This window comes from Amphiura filiformis, chromosome 2 (genome assembly GCF_039555335.1).
Source record: "Amphiura filiformis chromosome 2, Afil_fr2py, whole genome shotgun sequence".
Taxonomy (NCBI): domain Eukaryota; kingdom Metazoa; phylum Echinodermata; class Ophiuroidea; order Amphilepidida; family Amphiuridae; genus Amphiura; species Amphiura filiformis.
The window spans coordinates 10,520,044-10,541,984 of NC_092629.1; the positions used below are offsets into that span (position 1 = coordinate 10,520,044).

The window sequence follows — 21,941 nt, forward strand, 5'->3', positions numbered from 1 at the left end:
CACCCCCTATGGAAGACATGATCTTAATCTCCCGTGGGCGGGGGGGTAATTTCACTCATTTAGATAATCCCATTTGAAATTCACACTCCCTATGTAGAAGATTAAGGTCGTGTTTTCCATAGAAAACATATGGATTTGCAACTGGAATAACCCATAGTCTAAACCTTCCCTGTAGACCCAACTAGAATGAAGCAAAGGAAAATGTATAGTTTGACATCAATAATTGAAGTCAAAACTTGTGAATTGAGTGTATCTAATAATCTCCCCACCAAAAAAAGCAGGACATGTGTATCTTAATTTCATGGGCCAAGTTTGATGTGCAGAAATTATCTAGTCAAACTGTCACACTGTGAATTAATCACATTTTGTATATAATTCATTATTTTCAATACAGGAGTCGTACAGGATGTCTCGTGTGCTGTCTGTCAAGATTGGAATAGTGGTTCTCTGTGCCAGTAGAATTAGTGATAAGTACAAATGTAAGTGAGGAAGAAAATACAATCTATTAAAATATTAACACTTCCTACGGTAAGTCTGATTTTTGCAAATCCCACTCTGCACACAAAGCAATAATGGGACCTGGCAGAAGCCCATGGTGGCCATCTTGGATGTGTAGGGAAGGTGAATATCCAGAGTTGATGATTTTTTTGATTGAATTTTTTTTTTATCGGATTTTTTTACTTGAATCAATTTGCAATACCCCATGATAAAGTCAAAAGAGTACCAATGGAATGTTAGTCATATGCACAACCCTACCAGGTATTTACAAAAAATTAAAACATGTTTTTACATGTGAAAATTTCAAAGAAAAAATTTGGTAATATCATGGGATAAAAATGTTCAATTCTTCACCTTCTAAATGAATTTTCAGCAATAGATGAAGTAGCATCCTAAAGAAGCATCAGGAATGAAGTAAAACAGTCAATTTCTGAAAGAAATTAACTTGCCTTTACCAAAAATAGTAAAAAAATGACAAAATTTGATTTAAATCAGTGATTAAAAAAAAAATCAAGTGAATTAAATCACAATTTTAATCAATTATTTAAATTGGTGTGATTTAAATCAAACAACCCTGTGAATATCACAACTGCTCATGAGGAATAATCATACTTGATTCAGATTCAATTTCAAAGTAACCTGTATGAGCAGAACCAAGATATCTGGTCAATAAATACCAGGCATTGTTGCTGGTAATGGTAATGCAGTGTGGAAGACTAGTAGAGACCTGCGCTGCATTACAAAACATGTTTTTTATTCGCAGCATACGAAATCCATGAGTAACAAAATTATAAATGTTTGTTTACAGATCTGTACCAGCAAGCCACTGACAGAGCAGGGGGAGTAAGTCAAAAGAATATAACAGCCTTGCTACAAGATATTATGCAGGTATGATACTAAAGATTTATAGCAAATGAAGAGTTAAGGCTCATTCATATATCACTGTATTTGTAGACAGTGCACGATATGAGGTTACTGTTCCGAACCCAGGTTACTTTTTGTACCTTACAATATACAGCCCATAGTATTGCCCTCTATAACAATATGTGTACACTCCGGAATAAAGCATAGTATCAACATTTCCGTCAATAGCCTCAGATTGAGCATGTTATGTGCATTTGTGGTGCATATTGTTGTGGTTCATGTTAAATTCTGGAGCTTCAAATTTTGCTATGATTAATAGCTTTTGACTGGTTACCATGAAAATAGCCCAAGATCAAACGCTGTAAATTATTGCAACACACTACAATTGCAGTTAATTTGTATTTAATTGCATTATGATTATAAGCATCTAGTGAGAGGAGAATTTATAGCACAAGTTCGTTACTCCTCAAATTTTAATTAGACAATAATAACTGCGTACCATCTATTTTGAGGTCATGGTGGAAGATTGAAGGGTTTTGTTTTGGGCCGAGCGCCTAAGGAAAAATACAGAGGCCCAAAATAGAACCTGAAAATTTCACACAAAGAACTCAAAATAGATGGTGCAAAGTTATTATTGTCATTCATTATTGTTGTATCTGATATTTTGATCTAAGCAAAATATGGCTTTGTGTTATTGTATGCCACAAAACGCTGTTAAATATAAACAGTTTTTATTATTGACCCTGCAAAAAAACCCACTTAGCTTATACACGCCACGCGTGCACAGAAGTCATTGTAGCGCATATCATCATGTTCCAGGAGTTATTGTGAGTTATTAATGACTGAACAATAAGTGTGCGGTCAGGCAATCAATTTCTTTTGATTGGATTACAGGCTTCATGTATATTCATGAGGTTATGAATGCATCTTAATTACTTTTTATATCACTCACTTCATTCCATATCACGTGCTACTAGTTTCTTAGAGTGGTATTATCCTCTGAGGTACCCTAGTATTAACACAGGGGTTATACATGTTACGGAATAAAACTGGCTGATGCCTCAATGAAGTGTTGACAATAGGCTAATTTTGTGCATGCTTGAATGAAGAATAGACAAGTTTCCTGACCTTATGTGATGTATTTTTATTTTCAGTTTGCTGAGTTAATTGGAGAATCTGGTGCTTTTGGTAAAAATGTCCATGCTGCTGTCAATAGTTGCTTCCAAACAGTGAGTAGCCCAAGACTTTCCCAAACAAAATATGTCTCCAAAAAAAGTGTGTATAAAGCACTAAATCATAAATATGTCATCCCCTGATATGTTTCACATGGACATCTGAAAATCTCACAATACGTAATGTCCTGTGTGCCAATTTGATAATCATTTCAAAATGTGACCGTCCACGGCGAATGAGCCGTAAATTCCTCCCCCGGTCAATTTTGTTTTATTTCGTGTTTAAAAAATAAACATCATAAACTTAAAAATGGTATATCATTTGATTTCAAACGATATCCAGAAGCGGGGTTATGGTTTGTTAAACTTTGCTCCTTCAACAAAGTTATAGTTTTTTTCATTTATACATGCTGGCAATAAATATCAAACAGTCATAATTGGCGGTCATTTCAAATCATCCCCAAGTCAACAAGGTTTAAGAAGGTTCTCTCATTGTTAATTGTTGGTTATGCATACGTATACAAAATACAATGCCTGGTAACCCACCACTTGAAAAGGATTTAGCAAACAAAGACCAGAGCTATTAAAAGTTCTATAGCCATCTGAGGTAGAAGCTTATTATCCACTTCAATAATACATATTTTATACCGTAACTCAGAATACAATTTAGGGAATTTACGGCTCATTTGTGCTGCCGGGTCACAAATGGTGAGTGAGTTCAACAGTATACTTCTGTTACCATGCAGCAAAGCAATTAATTACACCTGAGCTGATATATTCTAGTTGAAATACATATACCCCGTATGGAAAACGTGATCTTAATCTCCCACACAGGGAGTGTGAATTTCAAATGGGGTTAGGGTTATCTGCATGGGTTTGAAAGCACTGCATGGACCCGTTTATTGTGTCACATAATGCAATGATTGCTGAATTAAAAAAATCCCCCCTGCATTGTTTTGCTACAGGTATTGGGGTCCACCGTTACGAAAGAGCGGTTTATGGAATGGCTTATGGCTGAACCACAGACTATTGTATGGTTACCTACACTGCATAGGCTAGCTACTGCAGAAACAAGTAAGAATTCAAAACTGACTGAGCGATACATGTTCAGGTATGGATCTCTGTATACAGGACCAACAGCTTAACGTCCCATCTGAAGGAGAGGCAACTGCCACGATTCATTTACCCAATTCTAATTCTGTTGCAATTAAATTCAGTCTTTTTTCCCCAAAGTCAATATTCCAGTAAATCTCCACCATCGGGAATTGAACCTGGGACCTCATGCACCAAAGAGCAAGTACTGTAAAAGTGGTAATTTTGCGTGTGTAACTTTTCGCACTTTGCCGATTTTTAACTACAATGCTGGTTTTAATTTTTAACCTATACATTCTAAAGAACATATTCTCGTGTTTTTATTTTCACGGTAGCTGTGTTATGTGCAAAAATTAATGTACCGCGAAAATGTCCAGTTTTACAGTACCCTATCCAGCAGGGCTGTCAACTTTTTGGAATTGCTTGGCGTGAGACACTGTTGAACAGAGGTGTACCGGGCGGAATTATTTTTTGCCGACTACAATGTTCATTTTGGCCCATGATAATTTGAGCCACGGCGCACGAGAATCTAAAAAGTGGGGGGGTAGGGATAACAAATTATTTTTACGATGCGTGAGATTTTACTCATTTGACAGCTCTTTGTGTGAGATTATGCTACCTAGGCATGAGATTATGCTACCTGGGCTCGAGACCGTGAGCAAATGACCGAATGTGTGAGACTCACAGCCAATGTGTTAGAGTTGACAGCCATACTACCCAGGCCATGCTCTCCCATTCTCCCACATATACGAAAGAAACAAGACTGTTTTTACATATATTTTTATATCAACCTTTTTTAGCTGCGGGTAGCAGCTCTATAAGTCACCATGTCTCTCCGTCTGTTAGTCTGTTAGTCCGTTAGTCCGTCCGTTAGTAACAAACACTAAAAAATGCTGGTACGTCTACCTTGTTTGTCGCATGGCTATGATACTTTGTGAGGGGGAGGGCCTATACGCCCCATACTGGAAAAGAGTTTAGATCCGGAAATTTGGGAAAATGAGGGAAATTGAGGGAAGTTAAGGGAAATTGAAGAGAATTAAGGGAAATTGGGATTTTTTTGAAGAGAATTTTTTTCTGAAATTTTTTTTTCCTAATTTTTTTTTTTCGAAATTTGTTTTTTGAAATTTTTTTTTTCGAAATTTTTTTTTGAAATTTTTTTTTGAAATTTTTTTTTTAAAATTTTTTTTTTTTCGAATTTTTTTTTTTCCAAAATTTTTTTTTTTTTTGAAATTTTTTTTTTGAAATTTTTTTTTTTCCAAAATTTTTTTTTTTCGAATTTTTTTTTTTACGAATTTTTTTATTTTTGAAATTTTTCTCCAACACTGCAAAATTGAATTCCTTGTCCCGCAGCGACCGCCACGGATCCGACGGTACTTGTTTATTAAATCAAAAATATCTCATTATAATTGTCCATTGTCATTTCAGTGAAGCATGAAGTCAAGTGCAATTATGTAAGATGTACCCAATAGTTGGTTTCCGCTACAAATGCCTGAAATGTCTCATTATAATTCTCCATTGTCATTTCAGTGAAACATGAAGTCAAGTGCAATATATGTAAGATGTACCCAATAGTTGGTTTCCGCTACAAATGCCTGAAATGTCTCAACTATGATCTGTGCCAGGAATGCTTCTTTACCGGACGCAGCACCAAAAATCATAAATATACTCATCCAACTCAGGAGTACTGCCTTGGGGTAAGATTGCAATTATTATTAGTTTGTTTCATGGGGAGGGGGGTTGCTTGCTTTGCTTACAGGTGAATTGGCTATTCCAGATAAAATCCACACACCGCCTGTGGAATACATGAACTTACTCTCCCACACAGGTAGTGTAGATGTCAAATGGAGTCACCCATTCAGGTGACCCTGATACAAAGCATTTTTGGCGGACTTCAGATTCTTCTAGTGAATTCAGAATTACAATGTTCAGATTTTACATGAAAATCTTATGGAAAAAGACATAATTATATATTGTATAAAAGAGGCACCATTCAGAGAGCCTGCCCCTATACAAATAAAAAAACCCATTGCATTCCTTTGGCTTTGAGATTGTTTCTTATTATGTTACTTGACTTGAATTTATGTTTCAGTTCTTTCTTAATCATTTTACAGGCGTCTTCTAAAGAAGATGTGAGAGCCTTTGCCAAAACAGTGCGCAATAAGCTGAGCAAGAAACATGGCCGCCGCATCAAACAAAAGTATCTCGCTATTGGTGATGGAGCGGGTGATCTAGATACCAGCTCTAGGATAAGGTAATGATAAATGAAGAGCTCAGGTAGATTTAAAGCATGTGTACTAGTTTGCATTCTGTGAGCAATGTGTTGTGTGCCTTTAGAAGACATTGTTCAATATTAGAATTTGCAAGTGCCGTGTGTCATTGTTGCGGATTTCAGGCACCACTCAACCACACCATCAGAAAATCAACTGGTGGCAGTTGGTGGCAAGAATTTTCATACCACAAAGGTTGAAGTTCCATTTTCAAATGGCAAACTGTAGTTAAGATAACAAAACTACTGGTAAGAAACTCAAAAGGTAAAGTCGTCTGTGAAAAACCAAAATGAGGAAATTGCGACAAGAACTTTCACCTTGTTTGCGAGTGAAAATGCAGCTTAGTTAGCCAGTTTCAACATGAGGTCATCAGGAAAAATATTTTCCTAACATATTGAACTAACACTACAGCTACATGGTACAATATTAGTTAGTGGAAAGAAAAGTGCAAATGTTCATAATTTTTTTGGCAAAACTAATTTTGACAAAAAATGATGTCACAGACATAAACATCAATCTCCTAATTTGCATATAGCTGCCATTGCTCCAGCTGGCTCATCCAAATCCAATGGGTGCCGGTCATCTAATTTGTATCTGTATATATGGGTTTTTGACGAAGGAGGTACACTTCTGTGGTCTCCAATTTAAAGCCACATTGTATTATTTGCTGAGGAGGATGCCCTCAAAATTTTTCAAAATTCTGTTTTTACACAATTGTAATATACTGCAAAAATCAAGATTTAAGGTGCTGTAGTTTGTCAAAATCCGAGAATTTGAATACAGCGCAGGAACCGTTGTTTAATTATTACAATGGAAATATTAGTCAACCGTGTACGTGATGTTCATAACACAGACCGATGGAGTGATATGCAATGGCGACATCCGCACTGATAAAAATTCTAATTTTCTTTGCTTCACCTCAGTTGTTCAGCTCAAAATGAAAAGAGGATATATCCGAGAGTACAAGCTAACATTTTATGGAAAAGAAATACTAATCTATTTTTTTGTGGTAATGTTACAATATGGCTTTAATTAGTTATACCTGGATGAATGATAACCTTCACAAGCATAATAGGGGTGATGCATGTTGACGACCCCTTGTGTACAGAGAATGCTAGATTAATCACACCTAAAAACATCTCAGTGCAGAGCTGCAATATTTTATTCTGTGGGTATTATTCCACTACAGGGCTCTAATCAGTCGAATATGATACATGTGATACCATTTCAAGGTTTTTGATGTGAAGTTTGATTTTGTGTTTTTCCATGATTAATTTTAGTGAACCAGCTGATGAAGCAGACACGCATCTGAAAATGGGACAGTTATCAAAAAGGTAATTAAAAATTGATGCTCTAAACTATATATGAGTACATCCATATCAAAACGATGCACTTGTCGGTCACTACATGTGTCTCATTTCACATAATAGCTATCAGACTCATCTCTGAAGTGGAGGTAACTTCAAATCATCCCCAAGTTACATGGTTATAGGAATGTTCTCTGTAAACCTAAACCATGTGACTTGGGATGATTTGAAGTGACCTCCACTTGAGATGAGTCTGGTATTTATTCCTAGCTGTTGTGTGAAATGAGACACATGTAGGAGCCGACATGTGCATCGTTTTGATATGGATGTACACATATCATGATTGTGCTCAGTCACAGCTTGTTATTCCATAGGTTTATTAAGAACCACTAGCCAAGTGGCCCAAGGCTTGCCATATAAACTATTGAGCATCATTCATGTCATTCACGGATGCAGCACTATACAGCCACAGAACCCTAATCTGCCTAAATATAGAGTAACCATCACAGTCAGAATTATCTCGTTAACTTTTGTATGTGTTAACTGGGACAATTTCTGGTAAGTTTTATGTCCTGGGGAATTCTAGCTAGCTCAATTGTTTCCATAAGATGGAAAAACAGTGGTATGATCAATGGGAATTAAAAACAACAAACATAATTTTTCACCAGCTTTGCCGCTTATAGTTTCAACCAGCCTAATCATGAAGCTCCCGTGGACGAGTGGTTAAGGCACAGGTCTCTTGTATTTTTTTTCTTGCATTCATGAACTGCATACTGTAAAATTGGAAATTTTTGTGCGACATTGTTGGGCGCTTTGCATTCCAAGCAACAAGCATGAAAATAACAACTAGCAATTATATTCCTTTTAAATTAATTGCACAAAAATGTTCACTTTTATAGTAACTCTTTATATCCTGTTATCATAGATTAGCAGCCATAGAGACCATGCAGCCAGAGGGCGCTTTTGTTAACCTACCGATGACTGGACCCGGCGACGGGATGAGACCAGGTGTTATAGGCAATGATATTGAAGATGATGACAGGGGTGAATTGGAAGATCTGATTGGTCAGTTGGAGCTAGAAAATGAGTAAGTAAAGAAGTTTTAATTAAATTCATCCCTTATTCTTGATTGTGAAACCTAAAAACTGGGAAATAGATCAATTTTGGGGAGCTTTTTCAACAGCCACTCCCTTTTTGTCTCGCCTGAATGTTCAGGGAGAGACTTAGTAATCACTATGGTGTGTGTGTGTCCGTGTGTGGGGTGTGCGTGTAAAGTGCGTGTGTGCGTGTGTGTGTTGGAAAAAGCTTGTGAACGCGTTATCTTGAGAACCGTAAGTGCTATGATGATGAAACTTTACAGGGGTAGCATAACCAGAGGGTGTCGACCTGATTAGATTTTGAGCGCAAAATATGGTAATTAAGTACCTAATTTGCATAATTTATGCGTAATAAGCAAAATACCTTGTGAACAGATTATCTGGAGATCCATTATGGGGTACAGTGGCGTAACTTGGTGGGGAGTAAGCGTGGCCAGATGTTCTCGACCTGATTAGATTTTCAGCGCAAAATATGCTAATTAAGTACCTAATTTGCATAATTTATGCGTATTTGATGCGTATCAAGCAAAAAAACCTTGTGAACAGCTTATCTGGAGATCCGTATGGGGTACAGTGACGTAACTTGGTGGGGAGAAGCGTGGCCAGATGTTCTCGACCTGATTAGATTTTCAGCGCAAAATATGCTAATTAAGTACCTAATTTGCATAATTTATGCGTATCAAGCAAAAACCCTTGTGAACAGCTTATCTGGAGATCCGTATGGGGTACAGTGGCGTAACTTGGTGGGGAGTAGCGGGGCCAGAGGTTCTCGACCTGATTAGATTTTGAGCGTAAAATAGGGTAATTAAGTACGTAATTTGCAATATATATGCGTAATAAGCAAAATACCTTGTGAACAGATTATCTGGAGATCCGTATGGGGTACAGTGGCGTAACTTGGTGGGGAGTTGCGTGGCCAGAGGTACTCGACCTGATTAGATTTTCATGAGGTCAAAGGTCACATACAAGGTCAAAGGTCAACTGAGGTCACCAAATCTTTTAATAATTAATTTTCAACTGTGCATCACATATCCCAATAACAGCTTCATCGGTCATGTAATTAAGGAAATATAGCGACTTTAAGATAGTCGCTTTCTTTGTAAACTATAGCAAAGTAGCACTTTCAATGAGTGATAACTCGTAAAGGAAGCATCTTTCTGTTTTGATTTATTTGATGAAATAGTTCTTTGGTATTGCCAAATTTGATTTTTCAGCGCAACATACTTTTTCCAATTTCGCGAGGTCAAAGGTAACATACAAGGTCAAAGGTCAACTGAGGTCACCAAATCTTTTAATAATTAATTTTCAACTGTGCATCACATATCCCAATAACAGCTTGATCCGTCATGTAATTAAGGAAATATGACGACTTTAAGATAGTCGCTTTCCATGTAAAGTATAGCAAAGTAGCACTTTCAATGAGTGATAACTCGTAAAGGAAGCATCTTTCTGTTTTGATTTATTACTTTGATGAAATAGTTCTTTGGTTTTGCCAACTTTTTGGAAGGTCATTACGGGGTCATCCGAGGTCACTCAGGGGTCATCTGAGGTCAAGTTATTAAAAACTCGTATGGGCATGAAACTTGGTGGGTACAGTCATCATTTAAAGCCAAATTTTTGGAAGGTCATTTTGGGGTCACCAGGGGTCATCTGAGGTCAAATTAGTAAAACTGTCATTATGGACATGAAACTTGGTGGGTACAGTCAACATTTAAAGCCAAATTTTTGGAAGGTCATTTTGGGGTCACCAGGGGTCATCTGAGGTCAAATTAGTAAAAACTGTCGTATGGACATGAAACTTGGTGGGTACAGTCAACATTTAAAGCCAACTTTTGGAAGGTCATTTCGGGGTCATCTGAGGTCAAATTAGTAAAAACTGTTGGATGGACATGGAACTTGGTGGGTACAGTCAACATTTAAAGCCAAATATTTGGAAGGTAATTTGAGTCACTAGGGGTCATCTGAGGACAAATTAGTAAAAACTGTCGTATGGGCATGAAACTTAGCACGAGGGGTACAGTCAACATTTAGAGCCAAAATTTTAGAAGGTCATTTCAGGGCCACCAGGGGTCATCTGAGGTCATATTAGTAAAAACTGTTGCATGGGCATGAAACTTGGTGGGTACAGTTACCATCGGCCAGATAATCGTGCCCAGCCGATAACCGCCAAATTCATTTACCTCTCTACCAACAGTTATCGCTAAAGCAGGCGGTCACAAAAGCAGGCGAGACTCGTGGTTCGAGAACCGCCTTGTTTCTGCATCAAATTCAGTGGGGGATGGGTTAATGTAATGGTCTTCTCACCACTTTGCCACATGTAAGTTTGGTTGCCGATTCATGCTTGTCCAGTTGCTCCAGTTTTCCTCCTGCTTCTGTAATAGGACCTCTTCCCATATCCCTCTCCCATCATATTCGGTTGGCATCCCTTTAATTTAGTAGCCACTTAGCACTATTGGGATTTGCCTGGCTACGGCCAAATGTTATAAACAAAAAAAAAGTCCTGCTCCATTTCAGCTGTGTCTTGTTCTGCACCATATTCACAAGCTAGCTGTCAGAGAGACCCCATCTCTTATGGTAGTTACCACCCTCACATATCTATCAACCATGTTGCAACATGGTTTTGCTTCTAATATCAAAACCGCTAGTGTAATTTAACTTGGAACTCCAAATCAGATTATTTTGATACAGGCCTCAATGTGAGGTACAAAATATGATTTGAAAAAAGGTGACCACCAAACTTTAACCAGTAAGCAAATTATTGTTGTACAGTCTACCTTTAATTAATTTTCCTCAAAAAATTACAAACAATATTTAACCATTCTTAAAATATGTACAATTGAAACAATGCAATTTTGTGGCGAGTTTTTATCGAAATACAAAATTTCTTCAGTTAAAAATAGTATACTTTTTAAGAGATTTTTCATCAAAATTTCAATTAATTTGAAAGGTGCTATGGACTCCTTTGAGAATCTCAGCATAGGTTGACTTTACTTCAATTACCGTATGTGTTGAATGATTAATTGCCCTGATCAAATTTCAAAGGGCCCAAAAATATCAATCTTCTAGTAGCTAATTGAGTTGAAACATGTCATCATATGCCTATAATAATATGACATGCTATACTCTGAAACCATTACCGTGAAGTTTCCATTACCAAAATCCCAATCACTTTAGTTGTTAGTCAAGTTTACACTAAAGTTGGAGCTGAGATTTTTCATCAAAATTTCACTTCAATTGAAAAGATGCTATGGACTCCAGGGAGAAACTCAGCATAGGTTGACTTTACTTCAATTAAAATGTATTGAATGGTTTTGCCCTTGTCAAAGTTTGAAGCGTTCAAAATTTCAATTAACCAGGTAAGCTGGTTAAATTAAAATGTGTTATCATAAGGGTGTAACAGTATAACACGGTATACATGTACTCTGAAAATATTGCGGTAAAGTATCACATTTTCCATTACCGAAATCCCAATCACTTAAATTGGTCACATAAGGTTTGTTAGTATGGTAAGGGAGAATATTTACACTTAAGTTGGAAGCTGTGATTTGTCATCAAAATGTCAGTTAAATTGGTGCTATGGACTATCATGACTATAGAGAGACACTCTGATCCAAAAGAAATGAAGCACTCACTCAAGTATATTCTAGTTCCTGTTACAGAACTTATTTATTTAATAAGTCCTAATATTGATTTTAAATTGTTGGCAAAAGGGTGCTAAAATTATTTTGTTTCTTATTTATTTAATTTTACTTTGAACTGAATCTGATCCTAATAAATCTCATCAATAATATTAGCGACTCATTTCTCTTGATCGTATCTTGTCTGAAAGGACTGAATAGAAAGCATACCATCTTTACTTTGAATACAAAAAATAATACTACATTGTATGTGGAATATTTGGAAGGTTTGAAAACGTTTCTACAATATTACAGTTCAACATGTTTACATATATCAAGAAATCAATAAAGTACATTTACCTTGAATATAAAATATTTCAACAGGATTGTACAATGTACAAGAATACCTAACAAGAAATAGAAATAGAAATATATATATTTAATACACACCTATGACGTCGCGCTACTGTTTTACCGCTCCATTATTTTCCACGAATGGAGCGATGATCACAATAACACACCATTCAGTAAATGCTTTTCTCTTTTCTCTGAAAAGCAAATACTTTTCACTGGAAAAGTACTGGCATTTGGCCCATTTCACGGTTAGGCGCCACTTTTTGATTTTCAACATATCTGGTCTGGTGTGTAAAAAATATTGGGGTTACAGAATTTATTGTTGGTGATTTTTCATTGTCTCTGTATGGCCTACCTCCACTAGCTTAATCAGGCTTTTTGCTTTTACCTTTCAGGGTGCACAGGGGTCAGAAGTGGTCAAATAACCACATTTCACTAGCAACCTGGAAACAGACATTTATTTTCCAATGCTGCCACTTTAAACTATGTTGAGCCTACCAGCTGCTTTTGTTGTTTTTCTATAGTGAACAAGTTGCACTAAACAGCCATACATGAACAAAGTATTAGTTGTCAGTTAAACTAGCATGAGAACCATTTAAATTTCTGAATTTAGATGTGACATTTTCCATTCACATCTATGTACCTTGTTCAATGTGGAATAGATCAAGTAATACTTTACATGAATGGCAAACAAGTGCGTGTTGGTAAAGTTTAGAGTCTTTATACTATTTGTTGAACAAATTACACTTGTTGCTCTTAATATGTAGACACAGCGATATTTTGAATTTTTGCCAACAAATTCTGTTCACAATTATGTCACATCCGATTAATTTTCCAAATAGTTTAATTTATTAACAAATTTGTGGCATAATTTTTTCTCCCTGATTTTTAAAAATCCCCTGCTATGAGCTATCTAATGACACCATTTAATGAAAACTCCTTCATCAACTTAGCTTGCACATGTCATTTCAAAGTTTCCGTTCACATGTGTCACATCCATGGTACCTGTCACATCCAAAATAGTTTCTTCAAAGAACTAAGACAGGAATAGGGATAGGATGCCAATTTGAAGTTATTTCATTACAGGTTTGTGGGGGTTCAAAAGGCACAACAAATCTATAATTCAGCATGCCTTCTTTAATTGTGACAGGAGATTCAAAAAGCTTCAATTTCCGTTCACATGTCACATCCTCAAAATTAGTAGTTTTTAGGCAAAACTACTTGAATAACTTGATATTTGACTTTCTAAAATAGGTTTATTATATTGCACACGCCATATATGGTAATATGATGTTTCTTTGTTGTTGTCTTAAGGGGAAAGTTTTGTATACAATTCATAAAAGTGGATGTGACATTTTTAATTGTGAACAGAATATTTCAGTATTATAAACAGTTTGCTTGTCAAAAATTAGTATTAAATATGAAGGGTCAGAAAAAACATTTAGCATTGCTCAATTCAATAGAATCTCACAACAATATACATGTATGTGTTAGAAGTGGGGAAAGCTTATATTTTTGGCAAGTAATCTGTTCATTATTATTTATTCTTTCTTTATTGAGGGTAATACTGCTTCAGTGACAAACACTGCTTTTCAAGCAGGCCCTCATTGTACATGTTATGCAACAAAATATATTACAATACACAATATTTACAAAAAAGCATACAGTATAATGTATTTACAATATGTACTAGTATTACAAATAAGTATAATGGTATCATCAACTACAAGATAATTATAAATACCATGATTCAAAATACCATGATTACAGAAATACAATAATTATATTTATACAAAAATCAAGCAAGCAAATGAACAAAATGTAGATAAAGACAGGTTTAAATTTCTTTAATTTTTGACTGAAATTGGCCTAAAGTCATATTTTCCAGCTGCGCTCTTACTGTCGGTGGCAAAGAATTCCATGCATAGGCTGCCCTAACATGAAAAGTACATTGACCTGAATTTGATTTAAATTTTGGTACAATCAATGTATTAGAAGTATGATTTCTAGTTATATGATTATGGTTATCATGAACAAAATCAAATTGAGAAGATAAGTAAGATGGATATTCATTCTTTAAACATTTGAAAACAGTCATTAATAGAGTATTATGCCATCTTTGATCAAGTTTAACCCACTGCAAAGTATTCATTAAATCATTAGTTGGTGTCCTTATATCTGCTGAGAGAATTATTCTAGCTAAATTATTATGAAGTACCTGAAGCCTATTTTGGTACTCTACACTAAAATTTGACCAGACCATGCTGCCATAATCAAAGTGGGGAATAAAAAGAGCATTGGATAACATTACAGTGGTTTTGTATGGAAGGAAATATTTTATACGTTTTATTATGCCAGTTCTTTTGGAAATAGTTTTACTAACATTATCAACATGAGCTGACCAAGACATCTTGCTATCAAATTTTACTCCTAGATATTTAAACTCATCTACTCTTTCAATATCATTGTTGTTATATAATAAATGTACATTGTTGAACTTTTCAAGCATTTTGTTTGTACCAAAGATCATAAACTTAGTCTTTTCAACATTTAAAGTGAGTTTGTTTACTTTGAACCATTCAGCTACCCTACTTAGACATGACTCCATTTGAATTTTAAGATCAGATTCATTTTAGCTTTACACATTAAAGAGGTATCATCTGCATACATTACAGTTTTACATTCAGACACAGCATTAGGTAAACAGTTAACAAAAATGATAAACAGTAAAGGACCTAAAATTGAGCCCTGAGGAATACCAATATCAATTGGCCTAAAGTCAGAAAAAGTTGAGTTAACATTAACAGTTTGTTCTCTGTTGTTTAAGTATGATTTAAACCATAATAATTCATCCCCATATACCCCATATTGTTTAAGTTTCCTAATCAGAATATCATGATTGACAGTATCAAATGCTTTCTTGAAGTCTCTAAATAAAACGCCTGTAGCATAACCTGTATCCATATTCTTTAAAATGTAATCTTGAACATCAAGAAGGGTTGTTGTTGTGGAATGATTTGGACGAAATCCTGATTGAGCATTTGATAACAGTCCTACATTACTCATATATTCATATAATTGATCATGAACAGCTCTTTCAATGATCTTTGATACAATTGGTAATACAGAGATAGGTCTATAGTTACTAACATTAGTTTTATCACCCGATTTAAATACTGGAGTTACTTTAGCCTTCTTCCATGCATCAGGAAAAGTAGACCCATTCAAAGACAGGTTGCAAATATGAACAAGGCATTTTGAGATGAAAGGCGCAGCCAACTTTAATAACCTTACATTGAATGGATCTAATCCTGATGATTTACAATTTTGCATTTTACTTATTTGTTTTTAAAGAACAAATTCATTAGATATTGCTCTATAACTAAATTTGTTTACACTATGATTTTGATGAGAACATACAGTATTACAAGTGCATACATAACTATCATTGTTATTATTAAATTTACTCCCAAGTTCATTACCTATTGAAGTGAAAAACTCATTGAACTCATTTGCCATATCCTTTTTGTTACCCGAGTAATTACCATTCTTTTTAACAACTGCGGAAGGTATACTTGATGTTTTGTTTGGTATAATTTTCTTAATTGTTTTCCAAAGATTTTTACTATTATTTATGTTGCTACTTATAGCCTCGTTACAATAACTCTTTTTCAGTGAATATTTCATATTGTTTACTTTATTTCTAAGAGACTTTGCTTTACTCCAATCTTCAGCATTATTTGTCTTATGTGCTTTTGAAAAATAGTAGTCCCTATCTTTACTTAGTCTCAAAAATTCACTGTTCACCCATTCAGGTAAACAACCTTTAACTTTCTTTTCCTTAAATGGTGCATGCTTGTCACAGGCAGCATTGAATGAAGACTGCCATTCATTAAGTGCTTCATTGACATCATTTATATTATGAATTCTACCCCAATCAATATTTTTGATTGTATCAATATAATCTACTTCATTAAAGTTTTTTGAAACATCTGGATCTTACAATTTTTGGTGGAAGTTTCAACTTATTACATTTTCTTACAGCATATATTAATGAATGATCACTAAGACCTAAACTATGAACACCAGATGAGATAATAAGTTCTGGTTTTGATACAAATATTAAGTCAATTTTTGTTTTACTAGTTTCAGTTATTCTTGTATAATCATAATAATGAAATATTCCGTTCACAATTAAAAATATCACATCCGCTTCTATAAATTGTATACAATGTTTTAAAATGAAAACTTACACAGGTTGATGTGTTTCAATGTATCTCATTGGATTTACTGAGTATGAAAACACTTAAAATCATCATTTTCTAAAACATACTCTGGTTTACAGTGTGTGGTTTCCGTTCACATCACATCTGTCACATCCAAATTTTCACAAACATCAAAATCTTGAATTTGACCTGTGTTTTCAAACTGGCTAATATTATTTGTGAACATTACCCATATTATGACCTTCAAAGCTGTGAAATATCAGAGTCATTCATTGATTATTAAAATTGTTGGGTACACCTTTTCATGTCAATTTCCCTTTTTTACCACAAAAATTACATTTAAGTGGCCATAAATTTGTCATTCCACATCCACATTTGCCCAAATTTGGTGAGCCTATGACATACTCATTTATGTTCAATATCTATTATATATGTATTGGACAGTCAAAGTATAAATATACCCTTTTCAATATTTATCAAATTTGTTAAAAAATTCCATAACATGAGACAATAAATCATAATTTTCTTCGAGAAGTAGCGAGAATTAAGCTGGGAAATGATATTTTTATGAAAATCTGGTCTTATTTGGATAAGAAAACCCTATTAAATGAAATTTAATCCATTTTGAAAATTTTGAGTTTTTTTGACCAAAAGTGGCGCCTAACCGTGAAATGGGCCATTTACGAATGTAGTGTTAATAACAATTGTACTTTCGAAAAGCAAGTATTTGCGAAAAGTGCAGTATTGTTGATGATCACTTCATTCATGCAAAACAATGATACGAAAAACAACAAGACAATGATTTTGATTAATACATTATTAAGGAAGCTGGTTGCCACATTTGCACAGTATTGTTATGGGACCTCACATCAGACATCAAATTTCATGCTGAATACGAGGAATGTATTTCTGATATCTAATAATTTTGATTTAATTTGTGAAATTCGCGATACTACAAATTTTATTGCAAATTATTAAAATTTCATATTTTTGAATAACAGTTCTCGAAGTAAACTTTATAAATCTAATGACATGTAATTACACTGTATGTAGCTGGGATGAAAAGCCGACCATCAATTGACAATTTTGACCTTTTAGGGCTTTCATATATTAGTCTCATATTGAACATAAACATTTTTTCCCAAAAAGACCTACACTTGTTTAGTGTTTTGAGCTATTATCTTCAATAATGAAGATCAAAATTTTCACATGATGGACGTATGCTGTTCACCCAAACTTCATACTCTTTTTAAGTGCATATCGTTAGATCATACAATTTACTTTGAAGACTGTTAAATTTCAGAAATATAATTAAATTCTTTAATAATTTGCCATAAAATGTGTATTATATCGCGAATTTAAAAAAATCTAATTTATTTGATATCAGAAGGACATTCCTCGTATTCAAAATGCAATTCGATGTGTCTGATGTGCTCTCAGGTCCCACAAAAAATATGTGAAAACGTCGCTATCCGAGCCCTTAAACATAAATTTACAATGCAATCTGTGAAAAGCAAGGCAAGATCAAAACGAAAAAAAAAAAAATTTGTTTGTTTGTCCATAGAGGCTTATGAAATAGTTGGGTCGGTAGGTCGGATTTTTATGCCTCCACCGCGAGGCATACTGTTTTTGCAATGTCCGTGCTTCCGTCCTTCCGTCCTTCCGAGCTTCCGTGCTTCCGTCCGGACGCTATATCTCGGGCATGCATGGGCGGATTGAATTCAGATTTTCAGGATAGGTGGGTCATGGTCAAAAACTCTGGCTACTTTTTTTTGGGTGAGGTTCAAGGTCATATACTGAGGTTAAAGGTCATTTGAGGTCAGGGGGCCCATTTTCCTTATTTACCTCTTTTCTCAGAGACTAGGGGTCGCACGTTCCTCAAACTTGGTGGGTGGGTGCATCTTGACCCCAGGCAGAACAAGTTTGTATTGGTTAGTGGGTCAGGGTCACCTGAGGTCACCCAGGGGTCATCTGAGGTCAAATGAGCAAAAACTGTTGTATGGCCATGATACTTGGTACATACAATCAACATTTAGAGCCAAATTTTTGGAAGGTCATTTTGGGGTCACCCAGGGGTCATCTGAGGTCAAATTAGTAAAAACTGTCGTATGGGCATGAAACTTGGTGGGTACAGTCAACATTTAGAGCGAAATTTTTGAAGGTCATTTTGAGGTCATCCAGGGGTCATCTGAGGTCAAATTAGTAAAAACTAGCATATGGGCATGAAAATTGGTGGGTACAGTCAACATTAGAGGCAAATTTTTGGGAGGTCATATTGGGGTCATCTGAGGTCAAATTAGTAAAAACTGTCATACGTGCATGAAACTTGGTGGGTACAGTCAACATTTAGAGCCAAATATTTGGAAGGTCATTTTGGGGTCATCCGGGGTCACCCAGAGATCATCTGAGGTCAAATTGATACAAACTGCTTTGTATCAACTTTTGAGTGCCACATCGCTCCCTTTGGTGGAGGCATCACAGTCGACGCTGTGCGCCGAAAAACCATGACATCCGAGAACCGCGGTCCATCTAGTTTTTTTTTTTTTACAGATAGTGCACTTGAAACTGACAATTTGAAAATAAGTCAAAACACACAGCACTTCACTGGTTTAACTCTTGAGATGGTTCTGCATGTTATACTGTTCATTTTCTTTACATTTTCTTTCTTTAAATTTGTACATAACCACTGTTTTATACGATGTCCCGTCGATGCCAAAAAAAAAATCCAAAAAAAAAAAAAAAAAAAAATCCAAAAAAAAAAAAAAAAAAAGACACGGTCGGGACCAGGGTACACAGTCGGTCGGACGTGGACAAACAAACAATTTTTTTTGGGGGGGCCTTATTATACAAGATGTGTTTTACCCTCACTTTGGAACATGCTTATTTTAGGCTTCATTTGGTATGCCCGTATAGGCCTACTTTTATTTATTTGGGACATTTCTTTCCACGCCCAATTTAGGTTAAAAAGAGAAGTTAAACATGTTACTGTTTTTTATAACATTTTTTCTTCTTTATATTTTCATACGTTTTCAGTAGTTTAGGCCCTACGTATAATTTGTTATTTGGGCAACATTGCTATACACATAATACACATTCTGAATCAATGCATTTAGGCCTATGCCTCTGTTTATGTTTTAATTGTTTGCTTTTGGGCATGTTTAATAATGATAAAAGCCACAGTAGGTCTATTTTGTTATTCGTATTGCATGCGTGAGCCACACATGTATTTTTGGTATGATTTTTATTTGTCTTTCGTACATTTTTTGTTTCATCTGACAGTATTTTGGCTTGCTTGAATATTATTTATAATCAGTAGGCCTATCTGATAATTAAATATTATAATGTTACGGATACTCCACAGGGCTGGAAGTTGAGGTCAGAGCTTTTATTTCGCGCCGAAGTTGTCTTTTGGGGGGGGGGGGCGGGGGTTGTTGGTGGTTTGTTTTTGCCCTCATGGACATGAAGGTAAAATGGTTTGTAATACATATAATAGGGCCAACCCAGTTGTTGTAACTACAAATTTCGAACGTTTGAGGACTATTAAACTCTAAACACTAACAATGTTTAAAATTTAAACATGGTGTTTAAAAAAACCGTTTATATCGTTAGTGTTTATGACACTTTGATGTGTTTAAGTTTAAACTTTAGAGTGCGATTATTTGCAAATGGAATGAAAGTGTTAGATTTTATTTTGGATTTGTAATAATGTAGGAGTAGAGGTTTCTGAAAATACCAGTAATTTCTTGAAAATGTGGATACTAACTATTTTCAGTTTTTAATAAATACATTGGTGTGTTTAAAAAGGGTTACAGAAACCTAAACATTTTTATTTTCAGTGTATACTTAAAATTATGGACCTTACTTTTGACTCTCAATTAAGTTAAACAAGTTGAATGTTTATTATAACTGTCGATCAAATTTGCTCTCTGTTGGAACTCTGTCTCAATTCCACCTATTTTGTGTACTGACGGAAAATTTTTCAAGCAGAAACATGGATGTGGTTCACCAGTTTCGCCTATCGTCGCAAATTTGTATATGGAACGGTTTGAGCGGTTAGCACTCCAATCTTACAACGGTACCCCACCAACGCACTGGTTTCGTTATGGGGATGACACACTGGTAAAGCTAAAGAAAAGCGAGCAAATTCCATTCTTCGAACACATTAACACTGGACAATAACATCAAGTTTACACAGGAAGGTGTGCAGGATAACAAACTCCCTTTTCTGGATTGTTTAGTCACCATCGAGGACAATGGATCGCTGAGTACCACCGGATACAGGAAGTCAACACATACGGACCAATATTTAATGTTTGACTCTCACCACCCGTAACTTTTAAAACAGCCTCTTTTATTACACAATTAACCATTGTGACTGAACGCAATGATGTGTAACGCTATAAATTGGCCCACATTTGTAAAACAAACAGGGCTATATACATACCTTTTTACATTTCGCAAAATACTTTTCGACCTATTTTCAAAAGTATTAGGGGGGAACTTATAATAAGTTGTGGACCCCTATATAATAGGGGTCCACAACATATAGCATACACTTATTTGGTACTATCCATATGAACCACCTGTGATCCCTTGTTGGTTGCCCTGAGTGGTATATTTTCTTGACAGCTCCTTTGGTTGCTATGCATGTATGTATCGTTCTCTGATTTACCTACTCTGCTCGAAATAAAGGAAGCTAATGTATATAGAAATGGATTAATGGAGGAATTGATTGGCAAGACAAATGTTGCTATCCAGGCGTAAGCTACTGGGTCAACTTCTACCACCCCGGCTTGGACCAAGATCGACAGTATGCCTATAGGCACCCAGCAACAAAAATCTGTGAATACGATTAGAGAGACTTTCATAGCCATTCTGATTTCTTCGTTTAATCTGGTGGAACGGCCAGCCTTTTTAGCTGTTTGCCTGGCAGAAATGAATATTGCCAGGTAGCAGTAACCTACAACACAGAAGCAAATCAGATTAAGGACTGTAAATATGGCTATGGAAAAATACATAGCAATGTTACTCCCTGTATACACAACATGCGTACTTGTCAATGTAATGGGTGCGTCAGCCACAAAAGAATGGTATCCTTCAAGAGTTAGAGAAGTTTTGTTTTTTAATACTGTGTGGGCATGTTGTCTTGAAATCGGTAGCCCCACACAAATTTCTGAAACGGCGTACATGTAGATATCAGAACTACCTTGCGATAATGTAAAAGTTGCTATGCTTATGCCCAATGCTACAAACCACAGCAGGGCAACCAAAATACGGGCAAATTTAGTACTCAGGTGATACATACTGAATGTGTACTTCACCCCCAGAAACCTGTCAATAGTGATCAGTGTTATGAAGAAAGTTGATGCCTCACTGGATAATACAGACATGGAACCCGCTATTCTGCACAATGCGCTGGCTCGCCAAGATTCAGAAAATGTTGGAAA

General features: G+C 35.5%; 1 protein-coding gene across 1 annotated transcript in view; it reads left to right on the plus strand.

The window, feature by feature from the left end:
* The window catches only part of LOC140145863 (dystrophin-like), a 42,644-nt gene that overhangs the window by 8,100 nt on the left and 12,603 nt on the right, over window positions 1–21,941 (plus strand). Inside the window, 9 exon segments of the mRNA XM_072167554.1 lie at window positions 395–408; window positions 411–479; window positions 1,307–1,386; window positions 2,517–2,591; window positions 3,500–3,608; window positions 5,154–5,320; window positions 5,738–5,877; window positions 7,174–7,227; window positions 8,126–8,287. Of these exon segments, the coding sequence (XP_072023655.1) occupies window positions 395–408; window positions 411–479; window positions 1,307–1,386; window positions 2,517–2,591; window positions 3,500–3,608; window positions 5,154–5,320; window positions 5,738–5,877; window positions 7,174–7,227; window positions 8,126–8,287 (870 nt within the window).